General features: G+C 49.2%; 1 protein-coding gene and 1 long non-coding RNA gene across 2 annotated transcripts in view; one reads left to right on the top strand and one right to left on the bottom strand.

Annotated features, from left to right (window-relative positions):
- Nucleotides 1-3,988: 3,988 nt before the first annotated feature.
- Nucleotides 3,989-18,971, bottom strand: LOC117500962. The gene is made up of 3 exons (XR_004557899.1): nt 18,891-18,971; nt 18,092-18,094; nt 3,989-4,000 (listed from the first exon to the last, which is right to left on the bottom strand). It is a non-coding gene; the product is annotated as an uncharacterized LOC117500962 (long non-coding RNA).
- pgfb (placental growth factor b) overlaps nt 15,240-18,993 on the top strand; it is a 40,218-nt gene continuing 36,464 nt past the window's right edge. Inside the window, exon 1 of the mRNA XM_034159757.1 lies at nt 15,240-15,680. Coding sequence (XP_034015648.1) covers nt 15,618-15,680 — 63 coding nt within the window. The 5' untranslated portion in view covers nt 15,240-15,617. The remainder of the gene's footprint in view (nt 15,681-18,993) is intronic.

The following is an 18,993-nucleotide window of genomic DNA, read 5'->3' as shown; positions in this document are numbered from 1 at the left end:
TCCCTGCAGAAGCTCCTCCAAACCTGGGAGGAGAACTGAGGACCATGATCCGAGACGATGTCCGCTGGTATCCCATGCAGACGCACGACGTGGTGGACCAGGAGGTCTGCTGTCTCCTGGGCCGTAGGGGGCTTCGGGAGGGCCACGAAGTGGGCCGCCTTGGAGAACCGGTCCACTATCGTGAGGATGGTGGTGTGGCCCTGGGACGGCGGGAGGCCCGTGACAAAGTCCAGGCCAATGTGGGACCAGGGGCGGTGAGGCACCGGTTGGGGCTGGAGGAGTCCCGAAGTCCTCTTGTGGTCGGCCTTGCCCCTGGCACAGGTGGTACAGGCCTGGACGTAATCCCGGACGTAGGCCTCCATAGACGCCCACCAGAAGCGCTGCTGGACCACTGCCATGGTTCTGCGCACCCCAGGATGACAGGAGAGCTTGGAACCATGACAGAAGTCCAAAACCACAGCTCTGGCATCTGGTGGGACGTACAGTTTGTTCCTCGGGCTGGTCCCCGGGTCCGGGTTCCATGACAGGGCCTCCCGGACGGTCTTCTCCACGTCCCAGGTGAGGGTGGCCACGACAGTGGACTCGGGGATGATGGTCTCTGTTGGGTCCGACAACTCGACCTTGGCTTCTTCTTCGTGCACCCGGGACAGGACATCCGATCGTTGGTTCTTGGTCCCAGGGCGGTATGTAATCTGGAAGTCAAAGCGCCCGAAGAACAGTGACCAGCGGGCTTGCCTGGGGTTCAGCCGCTTGGCGGTCCGGATGTACTACAGGTTCCGATGGTCCGTGAAAACCGTGAAGGGCACCGTCGCTCCCTCCAACAGGTGTCTCCACTCTTCAAGAGCCTCCTTCACCGCCAGGAGTTCCCGATTGCCGACGTCATAATTCCTCTCAGCTAGGGTCAACCTGCGGGAAAAATAGGCACAAGGGTGGAGAACCTTATGGACTCCCTGCTCTGGGACAGCACGGCTCCTATCCCTGAGTCAGAGGCATCCACTTCCACTGTGAACTGGCCATTAGGATCAGGCTGCACCAGAACTGGTGCAGACGAGAACCGGCGTTTCAACTCCCTAAACGCGGCTTCGCACTGATCCGGCCAGGTGAAGGGGACCTTAGTGGAGGTCAGGGCTGTCAGGGGGCTAACAACCTGACTGTAGCCCTTAATGAACCTCCTGTAGAAATTTGCAAAGCCGAGGAACTGTTGCAGCTTCCTACGGCTTGTTGGCTAGGGCCTGTTGTGTGGGCCGCCAGAAGAGGAGGTACTGCTGGCCCACCACCAGAGGGCGCCCAGCCTGAAGTGCGGGCTTCAGGCACGAGAGGGCGCTGCCGCCACGGACTCAGCCGGGGGACAGCTGTCACTCATTATCTCTTGACAGCTGTCACCCATCTACACTTCATCATCACACTCCATAAAACCCGGACGTCATCTCCACCTCATTGCCGAGATATCGTCGACCCGTTAAGGTAACGTTCTCAGCCTTGATCTGTGTCATATTGACTTTGTTTAGTGAACTCGTTTTTGCAGCTGTTTTCCTGCGGAGTGTTATCTGGAGATTGGTGTGACTGGCGACAGCTTCGCCTTACTACCTGTTAAAGATTTTGTATATATGTTATCACTGTTAAACGTTTGTACATTTGTCTTCTTTCTCATGAGAACGGTGTTGTGCTGTTTTGCACTTCACCCTGAGAACGTACGTGTTATTCAACCTTGTTTAGCTTTGTCTTCTTTCTCATGAGAACGGTGTTGTGCTGTTTTGCACCTCACCCTGAGAACGTACGTGTTATTCAACCTTGTTTAGCTTTGTCTTCTTTCTCATGAGAACGGAGATGTGCTGTTTTGCACCTGTCTTAATGCAATCCTGAGAATTCAATTTTTGTTTTGACGTTTGTGATGTGGTGTTTAGTGTGAAGGAGTGTGGAAGACAGGACACTTCAGGCAGATGCAGAACAGCTGATACCTGCAACAGACGAACGAGATGTGCTGACCTGAAGTGTTCTTCCTTACAGCTGCACTTATTGACGTATGCGTTTATGTTATGGGAAGAAACTTGTCTTGCGTCATTACCCCCACCCTTAGGACAAGTTTCTTGTTTATGTGATGAGGGCGTCTCTTAATAAAAAGAGCGGAAAAGCAGGCCAGACTTTAGTGTAGCTTTGGTGTACAGCCTGGCCGCACTCCGCGCGTAAAATTTGACTTTCTGTCTCACTGGTGTTTCTTGACTCTGTTTGTCTTATCAAAGGTTTTAAGAATGTTTGGAGGAGAAAATACCCAACATTGACTGGGGGCTCGTCCGGGATCTCAACAATACCGGAGGTGTCCAGCGGAGGTCGTCAAGTCCAGACATAAATCCTTGGCCAAGGTCCGATCGATTGATCGTGTCTGCAATTGTCGACCACCGTTGGCATCGTCTGGTTGACGAGATTTTCCCGAAGAAGACAGACAGGAAGTCGAGTCAGTGAGTAAAATTTCTTTGTAAACAGTACTGAGTGAGTGGTGATCAGATCACATAAACAGTTAAATTCCGCAAGCGATGATACAGAATCGTCTGTTAATGCAAAGCAGTTAAACTCTGTAAGGAGGGTGCGGACTCCTCTGTTTATATATGCGTACCGGTAGGGGATAAAAGTGATCACATAAACAGTTAAACTCCGTAAGCGATGATACAGAATCGTCTGTTAATGAAACACAGTTAAACTCTGTAAGGAGGGCGGACTCCTCTACGGTTGCGAGGGACGCAAGTAGTTAAATTCCGGAAGGAGGATACGGACTCCTCTGTTTTAATACGTACAGGAAATCCCGGGTAGAAATATGTGCACTGTAAAAAGGCAGTTAAATTTGGCAGGGACGGCGGAGTCCCCTAAGGCAGGACATTAGTTAAATTTCACGGGAGGGCGAGCTCCCCTGACATAAGAATACGCGTACGATTATTAGGAGTGTTTCTATGTGTAAATAGTGTTTTGCGCAAGTGTAAATAACTGTGTGAAAGTGTAATACTTTGGACAACGTTAGTGACAACCGTGCGTGTGGAAGCAGCAGGCAAGTGATTCCGCTTCCTACGGGGAGGTGAAAGGAATCAACCACACGACGGTAAATTAATTGTCACGTCCGAAGAAAGTGTGAAACTTCAGATTTAGAACACCCTAGGTGTGCCCCCGTCTGAAGTCCAAATTATAACAAGGGATAAAAAAAATATAATAAAAATGGGGGGTAAGACGTCTAAAAATAAGGAAAATTTATCAACTGACGACTGGAAATTTATGGAGGCAAAAAATCCAAAAGCAACAAAGAAATTGGAGACCTGGATAAATAAACATGACTTTGACGGACGACTGAACCTGATCAGCATACAAAAGCTGAAGAAGGAGTTAGAACGGGAACATAAAGGTGATGAGAAAAAGATGCAGAAAGTAGGGGCAGATTTAGTGGCATTTTGGGAGGAAGAAGCAGAGAACAGACAGAAAGGAGCAGAGAAGCGACGATTAGAGAAAGCAAGGAAAAAGAAAGCTGTAGGTAAGGCAGAAGATGATGTGATAATTCAGCACAGAGAGCCAGAACAGCCTCAACAATCACCGCCGGCTGGATCGTCGGTGACAAAGAGACCTTTATCTCCTCTACCAGAGGATGACGATGTACCGCCACCGCAGTATGATTTGGCAGTAAAACCTAAGGTGCTCTTACCCATGGAATGCCGGATGGTGACAGAGGGACTAATTACGGAAATAGTTTCTCATGGTATATGACCAACGATCAACAAGATAGGAGATGGGAAACGTTGGTAGCCGATGAATGGAGTAGATGGACACCAAGATGGGCACATACCGAGTGGGCTAAGTACCAGAGTCAAAGTCTCAAAATGTATCAAACAGATGATAAGCTGTCTATAGTGGTGAATACCACAGAAAAAGGAACCATATTCCCACCTGATATAGAGGGAGACTGTTGGTTGTTCCTCCTTTGGGTATACAAACAAGGAAAAGACCCGTATTTCCATTTCTTCCTCTGTGAGACAGATAGAGTACAGCAACCAATATTGACCGAATTAAGTACGTCAAAGGGGGTGTCCATACAAGCAAAGGGGGTGTCTGTACAAGGCACAAAAGACATGAAGGCAGATGACTGGTTCCTAGTAACTACAGGAATTAGTGGACAAAATAACAATTGGCTTTTAATGGCAGAACAAGCAGGACTAGCAGCAAAGAAGGACTGTGTTGTGTGTATGGGACCCAGACCTGTATTACAGGTAATACCGGCAGCATTACCCAAAGACTGTCTACTGACTGCTATGACACAGACATACATTGCGGTAAACAACAAATGTTTTAAGTGGGACAAGATCTATCCAGTGACCAAATTAACTAAGATCAAACCTTTATTCTCAAGCAAAGTTGGGCATGCTAACTATACATGTGTACACTTGACAGGGACAAGTAAGACTTTGGGTAGCTTAAACCACACCGCCTGGTGTAAGAATGTGGTCCATAGTACTCCCACATTCAAACCTGTCGGGAGGAGTGACGTATGGTGGTGGTGTGGGGATAACAGAATCTTTGACAGACTGCCACGAAATGTGTCAGGTTATTGTGCATTAATATCATTATTGTTACCAGTTGAAGCCATACCCATGACCCCTGAAGACGTTACGACATATGCAGCCTCTCTTATTCCTGAAGATTGGCAGAAAGGCGTAGCCAGACATAGAGTGAAAAGAGATTGGAAAGGAGTGGGAAATCCAACATATATTGACGCAATAGGAGTCCCCACTGGTTAATCAAATAGCAGCTGGATTCGAATCTTCCATCTGTTGGTGGTGCTCAATTAATAAAAACGTGGACAGAATAAACTACATCCACTACAATGTACAGAAATTAGGAAATTGGACTGAGGAAGGATTTAAGGCTGTCCATTCACAGTTAGAAGCCACGTCCCTTATGGCCTTCCAGAATCGCATTGCTCTGGATATGTTGTTGGCAGAGAAAGGAGGTGTTTGTGCCATGTTCGGAGAACAATGCTGCACATTCATTCCCAACAACACAGCTGCAGACGGCAGTCTCACTCAAGCCATTGACGGGCTGAGGACGTTGAACAGGAAGATGAAAGAGCACAGTGGAGTAAACACCGAAGGCTGGGATTGGTGGCTGGAAGGGATGGGAAAATGGAGGTCTTTGATTTCTTCACTATTAGTGTCTATAGCAGTATTTGCTGCAATTCTAACATTGTGTGGATGTTGTTGTATTCCATGTCTCCGAGGCCTTGTAAATAGAATGATAACCACAGCAATAAGTCCAGGACCAGGAGGGGGTCCAGCATCATATCCACTTCTGGGGACAGATGACGACAAGGAGGACGATGGCTCTCCTGACCTGTACCCAGACCAATGGAAGTATGATGACCCAGACACCGATGATGGTGACAATGATGACATCACCTCTGGGGTGTAAGCCTAGAGAAAACATACCATGATGAACCTCTTAGTGAAAATCTCAAAAAGAAGTGCTAAGCTGAGTGATGCCTACTGTATGTTTTAACAGGCGATAAACAGGAGGGGAATGTTAAAGATTTTGTATATATGTTATCACTGTTAAACGTTTGTACATTTGTCTTCTTTCTCATGAGAACGGTGTTGTGCTGTTTTGCACTTCACCCTGAGAACGTACGTGTTATTCAACCTTGTTTAGCTTTGTCTTCTTTCTCATGAGAACGGTGTTGTGCTGTTTTGCACCTCACCCTGAGAACGTACATGTTATTCAACCTTGTTTAGCTTTGTCTTCTTTCTCATGAGAACGGAGATGTGCTGTTTTGCACCTGTCTTAATGCAATCCTGAGAATTCAATTTTTGTTTTGACGTTTGTGATGTGGTGTTTAGTGTGAAGGAGTGTGGAAGACAGGACACTTCAGGCAGATGCAGAACAGCTGATACCTGCAACAGACGAACGAGATGTGCTGACCTGAAGTGTTCTTCCTTACAGCTGCACTTATTGACGTATGCGTTTATGTTATGGGAAGAAACTTGTCTTGCGTCATTACCCCCACCCTTAGGACAAGTTTCTTGTTTATGTGATGAGGGCGTCTCTTAATAAAAAGAGCGGAAAAGCAGGCCAGACTTTAGTGTAGCTTTGGTGTACAGCCTGGCCGCACTCCGCGCGTAAAATTTGACTTTCTGTCTCACTGGTGTTTCTTGACTCTGTTTGTCTTATCAAAGGTTTTAAGAATGTTTGGAGGAGAAAATACCCAACACTACCCCACCACATAAGTGTTGAGACAGGAGCTGCACGAGTGTGTGTTAGAGGTGGAGGTGGACTCTCCATCGTTGTTGTTACTGGGTGTGCACACACCCACATCTTATTGTCTCTGCTCCTTGCCAGCAGTACCAGATCCGACCTTCGAAGACGGTGGCCACCTGGGGACCCGGGACTTGGCGGCTCCCGTATTCTCCGGGTTCGGTGGCGGAGGAAATCGTGTGGTTCCGGTTCATCTCAGGATGGACGTCTTCTATCCTCGAGCCTGCCCACATGTCACCCTTGTGATTGACTGTTTGCAAAATTTCACATTCCTCTGTGTTGTGGTTGTACTCATTCACAACAGTAAAGTGTTCATATTCGACTCTTTCATTGTCCGTTCATTTACGCCCCCTGTTGTGGGTCCGTGTCACTACACTTTCACAACAGGATATCTCGGCCAGCGTCATGGATCCCGAGGGGCGTCACCCATCTGTTTTAGATAGCCAATGGAAGAGCAGGGTGCACGGGCGTCTGCAGGAGGCGTGATCGGTGAGTTGCAGCAAATCCTCACCGCCTTTACCGCTCGGCTGGATCTGATGACCGAGCAAAACGTCATCCTTAATTGCAGGATGGAGGCTCTCACCGCACAGGTGGAAGCGCGCGCTCAGGGCGCTGCTGCGGCTCCTCCTCCTGCCGACCCTGTGCAGGATATAAACGTTACACTGGTCATTCAACGAACCCCCCCACCATCCCCTGAAGCATACATAAGACCCCCAGAGCCGTACGGGGGTTGTGTGGAGACGTGCGCGGACTTTCTTATGCAGTGTTCGCTCGTCTTTGCACAACGTCCCGTAATGTACGCGTCTGACGCAAGTAAGGTGGCTTAGGTAATTAACTTGCTTCGTGGTGAGGCACGCGCTTGGGCTACAGCGCTTTGGGAGCAAAATTCACGGCTCCTTACCGCTTATACTGGGTTTGTGAGGGAGTTCAGAACAGTGTTTGATCACCCTAACAGAGGAGAGACTGCTTCAGCAGTGCTGCTGTCACTGAGACAGGGGCACCGGAGCGCAGCCGAGTATGCAGTCGCCTTCCGCATTGCGGCTGCGAGGTCCGGCTGGAATAACGTTGCGCTCCGCGCCGCCTTCATAAACGGACTGTCGTCGGTCCTGAAGGAGCACCTGGTAGCGAAGGAAGAACCGCGGGATTTAGATGGGCTTGTCGATCTCGTTATACGGTTAGACAATCGGTTGGAGGAACGCCGTCGGGAGCGAGACGAGGGATGTGACCGGGCACGTGCCGTCCCTCTCCCTTCCGGGTCCGAAAAGGTTCCGCACTCCCCACGCTCCACAGCCTCAACGCTCTGTGTGGCTACAGCTCCCCCTGCTGACATTGCTAGAGAAATGCACAGGGCCAAAATGAGAACAGATGACAGAATGAGGAGGCTGGTCCGCGGGGAGTGTTTTCTCTGCAGCTCAAAAGAGCACATACAGAAAAACTGCCCCAAACGGCCAAAACGACAACACTCGCCCTTAGAGACTGGGCTAAGGGGGGGTCATAACATTCACATGGGACACACACATATTGCCACACGACTCCCAGTTACAATCCTGAGCGGGGACTGGTGGCGCTCCCTTCACCATTGCAGGTGCGGGCACTAGATGGCACCCTTCTCCCTTTAATCACGCACAAGACACAGCCAGTAACTCTGGTGGTGTCTGGAAATCATCGGGAGGAGATAGAGTTTTTTGTAACTCCTTCTACCTCCCGCGTGATTTTGGGCTTCCCGTGGATGCTGAAGCACAATCCCCGGATTGATTGGCCGTCTGGGGTGGTGGTTCAGTGGAGCAAAACCTGCCATCGGGTGTGTTTAGGATCCTCAGTCCCTCCCGGTTTACAGGCTAAGGAGGAGGTCAAAGTCCCTCCCAATCTGACAGCGGTGCCGGTTGAGTACCACGATCTCGCTGACGTCTTCAGCAAGGATCTGGCACTCACCTTTCCCCCGCACCGTCCGTACGATTGTGCCATTGATTTGATTCCAGGCGTGGAGTTTCCGTCCAGCAGGCTGTACAACCTCTCACGACCTGAGCGCGAATCAATGGAGACCTACATCCGGGACTCATTAGCTGCTGGGCTGATCCGGAATTCCACCTCCCCGATGGGTGCAGGTTTCTTTTTTGTGGGCAAGAAAGATGGCGGACTCCGTCCATGCATTGATTACAGGGGGCTGAATGAGATTACGGTTCGCAACCGATTCCCGTTGCCGTTGTTAGATTCCGTGTTCACCCCCCTGCATGGAGCCAAAATCTTCACAAAGTTGGATCTTAGGAATGCATATCACCTGGTTCAGGTCCGGAAGGGAGACGAGTGGAAGACTGCATTTAACACCACATTAGGTCATTTTGAGTACCTGGTCATGCCGTTCGGCCTCACCAACGCCCCCGTGACGTTCCAAGCCTTGGTTAACGACGTCTTGCGGGACTTCCTGCACCGATTCGTCTTCGTATATCTGGACGATATACTCATCTTTTCTCCGGATCCTGAGACTCATGTCCAGCATGTACATCAGGTCCTGCAGCGGTTGTTGGAGAACCGGTTGTTTGTGAAGGGCGAGAAGTGCGAGTTTCACCGCACTTCTTTGTCCTTCCTGGGGTTTATCATCTCCTCTAACTCCGTCGCCCCTGATCCGGCCAAGGTTGCGGCGGTGAGAGATTGGCCCCAACCAACAAGCCGTAGGAAGCTGCAACAGTTCCTCGGCTTCGCAAATTTCTATAGGAGGTTTATTAAGGGCTATAGTCAGGTAGTTAGCCCCCTGACCTCCCTGACCTCTCCAAAAGTCCCCTTCACCTGGTCGGATTGGTGCAAAGCCGCGTTCAAGGAGTTGAAACGACGGTTCTCTACTGCGCCAGTTTTGGTGCAGCCCGACCCTAGCCGCCAGTTTGTGGTTGAAGTGGACGCCTCTGACTCAGGGATAGGAGCCGTGCTATCCCAGAGCGGAGAGACCGATAAGGTTCTTCACCCGTGTGCCTACTTTTCTCGCAGGTTGACCCCAGCTGAATGGAACTATGACGTCGGCAATCGAGAACTCCTTGCGGTGAAAGAGGCTCTTGAGGAGTGGAGACACCTGTTGGAGGGAGCGTCTGTGCCGTTCACGGTTTTCACTGACCATCGGAACCTGGAGTATATCAGGACGGCCAGGCGGCTGAACCCCAGGCAAGCCCGCTGGTCACTGTTCTTCGGGCGTTTTGACTTCCGGATCACCTATCGCCCCGGGACCAAGAACCAGAGATTGGATGCCTTGTCCCGGGTACATGAAGACGAAGTCAAAACTGCGCTGTCGGATCCACCGGAGCCCATCCTTCCCGAGTCCACTATCGTGGCCACCCTCACCTGGGACGTGGAGAAGACCGTCCGGGAGGCCCTGGCACGGAGCCCGGACCTGGGAACTGGACCGAAGGACAGACTATACGTCCCACCAGAGGCCAGGGCTGCGGTCCTAGACTTCTGCCACGGTTCCAAGCTCTCCTGTCATCCGGGGGTGCAAAGGACCGTGGCAGTTGTCCGGCAGCGCTTCTGGTGGGCGTCTATGGAGGCCGACGTCCGGGAGTACATCCAGGCCTGCACCACCTGCGCCAGGGGCAAGGCTGACCACAGGAGGTCCCAAGGGCTGCTCCAACCGCTTCCTGTGCCTCATCGCCCCTGGTCCCACATCGGCCTGGACTTTGTCACGGGCCTCCCACCGTCCCAGGGCAACACCACCATCCTCACGATAGTGGACCGATTCTCCAAGGCGGCCCACTTCGTGGCCCTCCTGAAGCTCCCTACGGCCCAGGAGACAGCGGACCTCCTGGTCCACCACGTCGTCTGTCTGCATGGGATACCTACTGACGTCTCGGATTGTGGTCACCAGTTTTCCTCTCAAGTCTGGAGGAGTTTCTGCAGAGAACTGGGGGCCACCGTGAGCCTCTCGTCCGGGTACCACCCACAGACGAACGGACAGGCAGAGCGGGCCAACCAGGAGTTGGAACAGACCCTCTGCTGTGTGACATCCGCGCACCCGATGGCCTGGAGCAACCACCTGGCCTGGATCGAGTGTGCACATAACAGCCAGGTGTCTTCTGCCACCGGCCTCTCCCCGTTTGAAGTGTGTTTGGGGTACCAGCCCCCATTATTTCCCGTGGTGGAGGGAGAGGTCGGTGTGCCCTCGGTCCGGGCCCACCTTCGGAAGTGCCGTTGGGTGTGGCGCACCGCCCGTTCTGCCTTGTTGAAGGCCCGGACGAGGGCCAAGGCCCATGCAGACCGCCGGCGGTCCCCGGCCCCTGCATACCTGCCCTGTTGTGGGTCCGTGTCACTACACTTTCACAACAGGGCCAATCTCGGATCAGGGGCGACGGAGTTGAAGGAGATGATGAACTCCAGGAAGGACAAAGAAGTGCGGTGGAACTCGCACTTCTCGCCCTTCACAAACAGCCGGTTCTCCAACAACCGCTGCAGGACCTGATGTACATGCTGGACATGAGTCTCAGGGTCCGGAGAAAAGATGAGTATGTCGTCTAGATATATGAAGACAAACCGATGCAGGAAGTCCCGCAAGACGTCATTAACCAACGCTTGGAACGTCGCGGGGGCATTTGTGAGGCCGAACGGCATGACCAGGTACTCAAAGTGACCTAAGGGAGTGTTAAATGCTGTCTTCCACTCGTCTCCCTTCCGGATCCGAACCAGGTGGTACGCATTCCTAAGATCGAGTTTGGTGAATATTTGGGCTCCATGCAGGGGCGTGAACACCGAATCCAACAGAGGTAATGGGTATCGATTGCGAACCGTAATCTCGTTCAGCCCTCTGTAATCGATGCATGGACGGAGTCCGCCGTCCTTCTTACCCACAAAAAAGAAACCTGCGCCCATCGGGGAGGTGGAGTTCCGGATCAACCCGGCAGCTAAGGAGTCCCGGATGTAGGTCTCCATTGATTCGCGTTCCGGACGTGAGAGGTTGTACAGCCTGCTGGATGGATACTCAGCGCCCGGGATCAAATCGATGGCGCAATCGTACGGTCGGTGCGGGGGAAGGGCGAGCGCCAGATCTTTGCTGAAGACGTCAGCAAGATCGTGGTAGTCCTCTGGCACCGGCGTCAGATTGGGGGGGACTTTGACCTCCTCTTTAGCTGTCACACCGGGTGGAACCGAGGATCCTAAACATTCCCGGTGGCAGGTTTCGCTCCACTGCGTCACAACCCCAGATAGCCAATCAATCCGGGGATTGTGTTTTAACACCCATGGAAAACCCAAAATCACTCGGGAGGTAGAAGGTGTTACATAAAACACAATCTCCTCCCTGTGATTCCCAGACACAACCAATGTCACGGGCTGTGTCTGGTGTGTGATTAATGGAAGAAGGGTGCCATCTAGTGCCCGTACCTTCAAAGATGAAGGCAGAGCCACCAGAGGGAGCCCTACTTCCTTTGCCCATCTGCTGTCCAGCAGATTCCCTTCCGACCCCGTGTCTACAAGTGCTGGGGCATGAAGGGTTAACTCCTCGCTGAGGATCATGACTGGGATTCGTGCAGATTTATGGGGCTTCCCCGCGTGTGTGTTATGGCCCACCCTTAGCCCAGTTCCTAAGGACGGGCATTGTAGTTTGACCGTTTGGGGCAGTTCCTCTGTATATGACCGCTAGAGCCACAGGAAAAACACTCCCCACAGGCCAGCCTCCTTTGTCTGTCATTGGGTTTCACTTTGGCCCTGCTCGTGTCCATAGCTTCGTCAGCAGGGGGAGCTGTTGCCACACGGGGCCCTCTGGCTGTGGAGCGTGGGGACGACGGCACCCTTTCGGACCCGGAAGGAAGAGGGACGGCTCGTGCCCGGTCACGCCCCCCGCCCTGCTCCCGACGGTGTTCCTCTAAGCGGTTATCTAAGCGTATAACCAGGTCGACAAGCCCGTCAAAATCCCGCGGCTCCTCCTTAGCCAGCAGATGCTCCTTTAGGACCGGAGACAGTCCCTTTACGAAGGCGGCGCGGAGTGCAACGGTATTCCAGCCGGACCTCGCAGCCGCGATGCGGAAGTCGACTGCATACTCGGCTGCACTCCAGCGCCCCTGTCTCATTGACAGTAGCACGCACGAAGCGGTCTCGCCTCTGTTGGGATGATCAAAAACCTGTTTGAACTCCCTTACAAACCCAGCATATGACGTTAGGAGCCGTGAGTTCTGCTCCCAGAGCGCCGTAGCCCAGGCGCGTGCCTCTCCTCAAAGCAGATTAATGACATAAGCCACCCGGCTAGCGTCTGATGCGTACATGACGGGATGCTGTGCAAAGACGAGCTAACACTGCATTAGGAAGTCCGCGCTCGTCTCGACACAACCTCCGTACAGCTCCGGAGGGCTTATGTATGCTTCAGGGGATGGTGGGGGGGATCGTTGAACGACCAGTGGAACGTCTGTGTCTGACATGGGACCATCAGGAGGAGGTGCTGCAGCAGCGCTTTGATCGCGCGCCTCCACCCTGGCGGTGAGAGCCTCCATCCTCCGATTGAGAATAACGTTCTGCTCGGTTACCAAATCCAACCGAGCAGTGAAAGCGGTTAGAATTTGCTGCAGCTCACCTAACACGCCTCCTGCTGGCGCCTGTGCACCTCGCTCTTCCATTGGCTGTTCAAGCTCTGGTTGACGCCCCTCGGGATCCATGACGCTGGCCGAGAAATCCTGTTGGGAAGGTGTCGTGACACGGACCCACAACAGGGGGCGTTAATGAACGGACAATGGATAAGCCAAAAAGTAACAATTTAATGTTGTGAATCGCACAACGAAATACAGACAATAACAATATTGTGGATTGTCAATTATACACAAGGTGACGTGTGGGCAGGCTCGAAGATAGAAGACGTCTGGCGAGAGAAGAACCGGATCCCACACAGCCTCCACCACCAACGGATCTGAAGAACACCGGAGCCGCCAAGCCCTGCACTCCAGGTGGCCACTGTCTTCAGCAGTCAGACCCGGTACTGCTGGCAGAAACAGAAACAGTTAGTGGTGGGTGTGTGAACACACACCCAGCAATCTTACGGTGCTTGATTCCTCCAGAAGGGAAAACTTCCACCTCCAGATACAGAATCACCCGTGCAGCTCCTGTCAGTCTCTTCCCTGGAAGGAGTGAGAGGCGAAGACGGCGCGCTCACACAATCCACCAATCCAGCTTCAGACTGTATCCACAGGAAAAACGGCTGCACACAGAACAATGTTCAAACACTCAGAAAATTACAGCAGAGAACGATTACCTGAACGGTAGCTGATTTCTCGGCGGGGAGGTGGAGTTGCAGTCCGGCTTTTATGGAGAATGAAGTTGATGTGTGACAGCTGTCACTCCAGTAGTTCTGACTCTCGTGCTTGAAGCCCGCACTCCAAGCAGGGCGCCATCTGGTGGTGGTGGGCCAACAGTACCTCCTCTTCAGCGGCCCACACAACAGAAGTTATGGTTCCTGGTCCAGCGAGGTATCGGCATCAATTTGATCAGCTAGCACTTAGCTTAGGTTCATGTGTTATACATCATACAGATAAAGTGAGGAACCTTGGAGTAATTTTTGATCCTACATTGTCCTTTGATCTCCACATTAGAGACATTATGAGGACTGCTTTCTTCCATTTGCGAAATATAGCGAAGATTCATCCCATCCTGTCTATGGGTGATGCTGAGACTTTGATTTGATTTGTCTCTTCTAGATTGGACTATTGTAATGCTCTATTTTCTGGCTTACCACAGTCCAGGATTAGGGGTCTTCAACTGGTTCAAAATGCTGCTGCCAGACTTTTGACGCAAAGCAGAAAGTTTGACCACATTACGCCCGTTTTGGCGTCCCTGCACTGGCTTCCAGTTGCTGCAAGATCGGATTATAAAGTACTGTTATTAGTTTATAAAATTGTTCATGGACTTGCACCTCCCTATCTGGCTGACATGGTAAGCCCCTATGTACCAGCCTGGGCCCTGCGTTCTCAGTGTGCAGGACTTCTGTGTGTTCCCAGAGTAAATAAAAAGTCTGCCGGTCACAGAGCTTTCTCCTACCGTGCCCCAGCTCTGTGGAACAGTCTCCTGGCACACATTCGGCAGTCTGATACTGTGGAGACTTTTAAGTCACGTTTAAAGACTCATTTGTTTTCCTTGTTTTATCATTAGTGTTATGACGTGTTTTTATTCTTGTATTCTTTTATGGTCATCTTTTTATTGTGTTTTAAATTTTTAATTCAGTTTTTTTGTTGTTTTATGTTGTGTGAAGCGCCTTGAGACCAGTTTGTCGTGAATTGGCGCTATATAAATGAATAAATTTGAATTTGAATTTGATTTGGGTCTCTGTTTAGACAGGTCACATTTATCCTGAACAAAAATCTAAATGTCATTACTGTGACCAGTCCAAGCCAAACCTGTGCAATAATCATGCTGTTTAATCAGCATTTTGATATGCTGCACCAGCCAGGTGGATGGATTAGTGAAGCACTCACTAACAAATATGTTAACATTAAAAAAAAAAAAAACCTGCCACGTGCATTGATGAACTCTTAGATCTGTTACTTTGCATGATCTGTGTCTGATCAGATTCAGATATAATTTGTACATCATCTGTTTGTGTCATACACAAGAAGTCACTTGTAAACATGAATATGAACTGTTTAGACGAAACCATCAGATCTGACAATTTGATTCATATCACTTCATCTGAAAATGTGAATGCTGCATTTGTAAAACAGCAATTCAAGGTCACCAATAAAACAAAAGCCAGGCCACATGTTAAAATTACGCACAAATGCGTCTATTTAGATATTATTATCAGTGTCACAAGCCTGTGGAGCATCACATTTCCAATGTTATGTTGCATCAAAAATAAATAAATAAATGCGAAAAGCAAATAAATAAATAAATAAGACCAAGGCCTTTTTGAGACACATGATCCAGAATAGCAAAGAAGGGGAGGAGATTTAAATGACCAGCCTGTGTGGTACAATTAGAGACAAGTGTGTGCTACCAGAGCTCAGACCGGGGCCGAAAACCGAGCCGACAAACTGTCTGCGCAACTTTACGCACGCACCGAAGCGGATCCCCGCACCACCAGAACCCGGCGTTCTGCATTTTTCCCCCGTCCTCACATTTAAAACATGCACATTTACTCCAAATTTGCGTGCGCGGTGGCCACCGGCGTTTTTTGACACTCCGGGACCTTTACGCATCATACACACGCGCACACGCTTTTTTAAAGTCACATTCCCGCAGAGGAGCTACGTGACCGCGCTCATTCTCAGCTTTTCACGAAGCAGGAAGCAGATGACTTGGAAGTTCCCAGTCAGCATCTTTTTCTCTGGGCGCTGTTGAACTTTTCCTTGGATTGTTTTGGCGCGCGTCGCTGTGCGCTCGCAGAAATGAAAGTCGCTTTTGTCGCTCAGCTGGCGGTGGCGCTTCAGCTGCTGCTCTCACCTCTGCAGGTAAGAGCTTCAATCCCACGAATTACACATTTGAAAAGTGTTCTTACACACCAATCCCGTCATGCCCACACAACCCGGTCTGATTCAGCGCAAATCGGCACAGTAGCTGATGTGACGCGTTCGATTTCACTCAGAGCCAATCAGAAGCTCATTCATTACATAAACCACATTCTAAAACAAATGATGCATCACTGTTCTCTTTATTATTCGTGACTTATACAGACACCTCTGTCCATTTCTGCATTTTAATCTTTTTAAATCACTAATGTCCCCAATTGTAATAAACGATATTAAATAACGATAATAGGGGAGACCGGGGCAACTGTAACAAATTTTGCTTCAGCACCTGCAACTCAAAGCTCAGTTTCAGTATTTGAGTGAATATGCTGTGAGCCATTCTGATGCAAAATATCTGAATTTGTTGACTGTAAATAAGACAAATCTGTATGTTATCAGAAAAGTCCAATTAAAGGTGTTACATTGTTAATACTTAAGGTACATTTCTTGGGGTACTTTGTGACAATAAAAGGAAGTATAAGATAAGCTTTAAAATTTGATTAAGAATTATTTTAATAATGTAACTAGATCTATCATAACTGATCACTCTATTGATTTAAGTGAAATAACATTTATTATGCTGTTTACTAAGAGATGTATGAAATAATATTTGACTACACTAGCTAAACACTCATTAAAATGAACAAAGAACAGTCTTTGATGTTGATTTTGAAGTGTCCAAGGTTTAACCTGTCCCCAACCTACCCCAGTAACAACAATACAAATGGTTTATATCAGGGGTCTCCAACCTTGCCCCTGGGGAGCACCTGCCCTGCGTGTTTTCTAATGCTCCCTGTTCCACTTCAAAGTCATAAACTCTATCAAGTGGAGAAAAAAAAAATCAGGTTTGACTTGAGCAGGTAGATTTGGAAAACATGAATGGCAAGTGCTCTCCAGGAACAGGGTTGGACGCCCCTGGCCTATATTATTATCATCATCATTATTATCATTATTACCAGAAAGGTACCTTGTAAAATGCAGAGACTAGATAGATAGACAGACAGACAATAACTCTAAAACAATAAATGCTATGATTGTGTAAGTCACCAAATTGAAAAGGCATATAATGAGGACAAATTGATTAAATACTGGCTAACTTTGATGCTCAACATGAACAAACACGTTTGTTTAGAGGGCTTCATCCCACTTCCAAGAAAATGCAGGTTTGGTGAATCTAAAATCGACTGTGTGATTGAGAGTATGAATAAGTTTGTCTGTCTCCTGCAATAGACTGTCCATCTGTCCAGGATGTACCTGGTTTCTCGTAAAGTGAGCACTGCATGGGATAATGACCCCACCCCACCCCCATAACTCATGACAAAGCAGGCTCCAGAAATGGAAGTTAGTTTATTTTTGCTGACATATACCTCGTCTGCTTCCTGCTGGACTTCTCAGTACTTGTTATAAAGAACACTAAGATGTATGTATATACATACATACATACATACATTTTCAACCACTTATCCTGGATCAGGTCGTAGGGGCAACAGCTCCAGCAGGGGACTTCCCCAAACTTCCCTTTCCAGGGCCACATTAACCACCTCCGACTGGGGAATCCCAAGGCATTCCCAGTCCAGTGTGGAGATATAATCTCTCCACCTAGTCCTGGGTCTTCCCCGGAGTCTCCTTCCAGCTGGACATGCTTGGAACACCACTCTAGGAAGGCGCCCAGGAGACATCCTTACCAGATGCCCGAACCATGACAGCTGGCTCCTTTCAACGAGAAGGACTTATAAGTTCAATGTTATAACTGCATGACGAAAATTAAGAGCAGGTGTGGTTGAAGTTGGAACTTGAAATAAGTGTGTTTGTTAGTTTCTTTCATGTCAAGTCTAGATGGTGGCCACCAAGACCACCTCAGAGAGGAAATGTAGTACAACATGCTTGTACATGAATTTAAAAAATGCAATATAAATTTTAAAAAAGTTATCATGAGGGGAGACTGGGGCAAGTGTCACTGATAGTGACTCAGTGTTTTGTCTGTCCCAAGTGTACCCCGATAACAAAAATACACCGATAATAATAATAATACACTTTATCTATGTAGTAGTTTTCAGACAGGAAATGTACACTGAAAAAAGTGAAACACAGTGCACTTCATTCAAAGTACTTATTTACATTGGTCTAATAGAAAATTGTGGTTTCCAGATTAAATCTGCTGGAATCACTTTACAAAATTATAAATATACATTGTGAGAAACTAAAAAAAAATTTAGCTGTAACAAATTACATCAGTTTTTATAAGTTGATCCAAAGTAGCAATATATATATACGAGGTCTATTAGAAAAGTATCCGACCTTATTATTTTTTTCAAAAACTATATGGATTTGAATCACGTGCGATTACATCAGACAAGCTTAAACCCTCGTGGGCATGCGAGAGTTTTTTCACGCCTGTTGGTTGCGTCATTCGCCTGTGGGCAGGCTTTGAGTGAGGAGTGGTCCACCCCTCCCGTCTATTTTTTCATTGTTCAGGAATGGCTCAGAGACTGCCGCTTTGCTTGATCAAACTTTTTTCAGAAACTGTGAGGCACATCCGAGTGGACACCATTCGAGAAATTCAGCTGGTTTTCGGTGAAAATTTTAAGTGCTGATGAGAGATTATGGAGTGTTACTGTCGCTTTAAGGACAACCCACGGAGCCGGAGGGTGCGCCGCGCTCTGAGCCGCCGTTGTCAGCCTGTTTCGAGCTGAAAACTTCCAAATTTAAGCCTCTGTTGACCCAGGACGTCGTGAGAGAACAGAGAAGTTTCAGAAGAGGTCGGGATCAGCAGTTTATCCGGACATTCCACTGTTAAAGGAGATTTTGTAATGAAAGACGTGCGGACGGATTCGCACGTCGGCAGGCAACCTCTCATGGCCCGGCGCCACAGAGAAACACCTCCGTTGGAAGCCTTACAGGACAAGTTTGAACATGCCCAGCTGTTAAACAGTTTCTCGGATAGTCACTCAACTGAAAACCATCGAAAGCCGCCTGAATTTTACGAATGGTTATCAACACAGAGGTGTTTCTCTGCTCTAATAACTTCTTTGTCTTTTGGCTGCCCCTATTTTTTATCAGGGTTGCCACAGAGGACAGGTCTGTATTGGGATTTGGCACAGGTTTTACACCGGATCAACTTCTTGATTCAACTCACATTTTACCTGGAGAAACAGGTTTCCCATCCAAGTCCTAATCAGGACCTATCCTGCTTAGTGTCTGAGATCTGATGTAATCAGGCATACGCAGAGCAGACTGGCTGCCCACCTCCCCTAAC

Source organism: Thalassophryne amazonica, chromosome 19 (assembly GCF_902500255.1).
Source record: "Thalassophryne amazonica chromosome 19, fThaAma1.1, whole genome shotgun sequence".
Taxonomy (NCBI): domain Eukaryota; kingdom Metazoa; phylum Chordata; class Actinopteri; order Batrachoidiformes; family Batrachoididae; genus Thalassophryne; species Thalassophryne amazonica.
The sequence above is the reverse complement of the archived record's forward strand: the minus strand, read 5'-3'. Positions and strand labels throughout refer to the sequence as shown.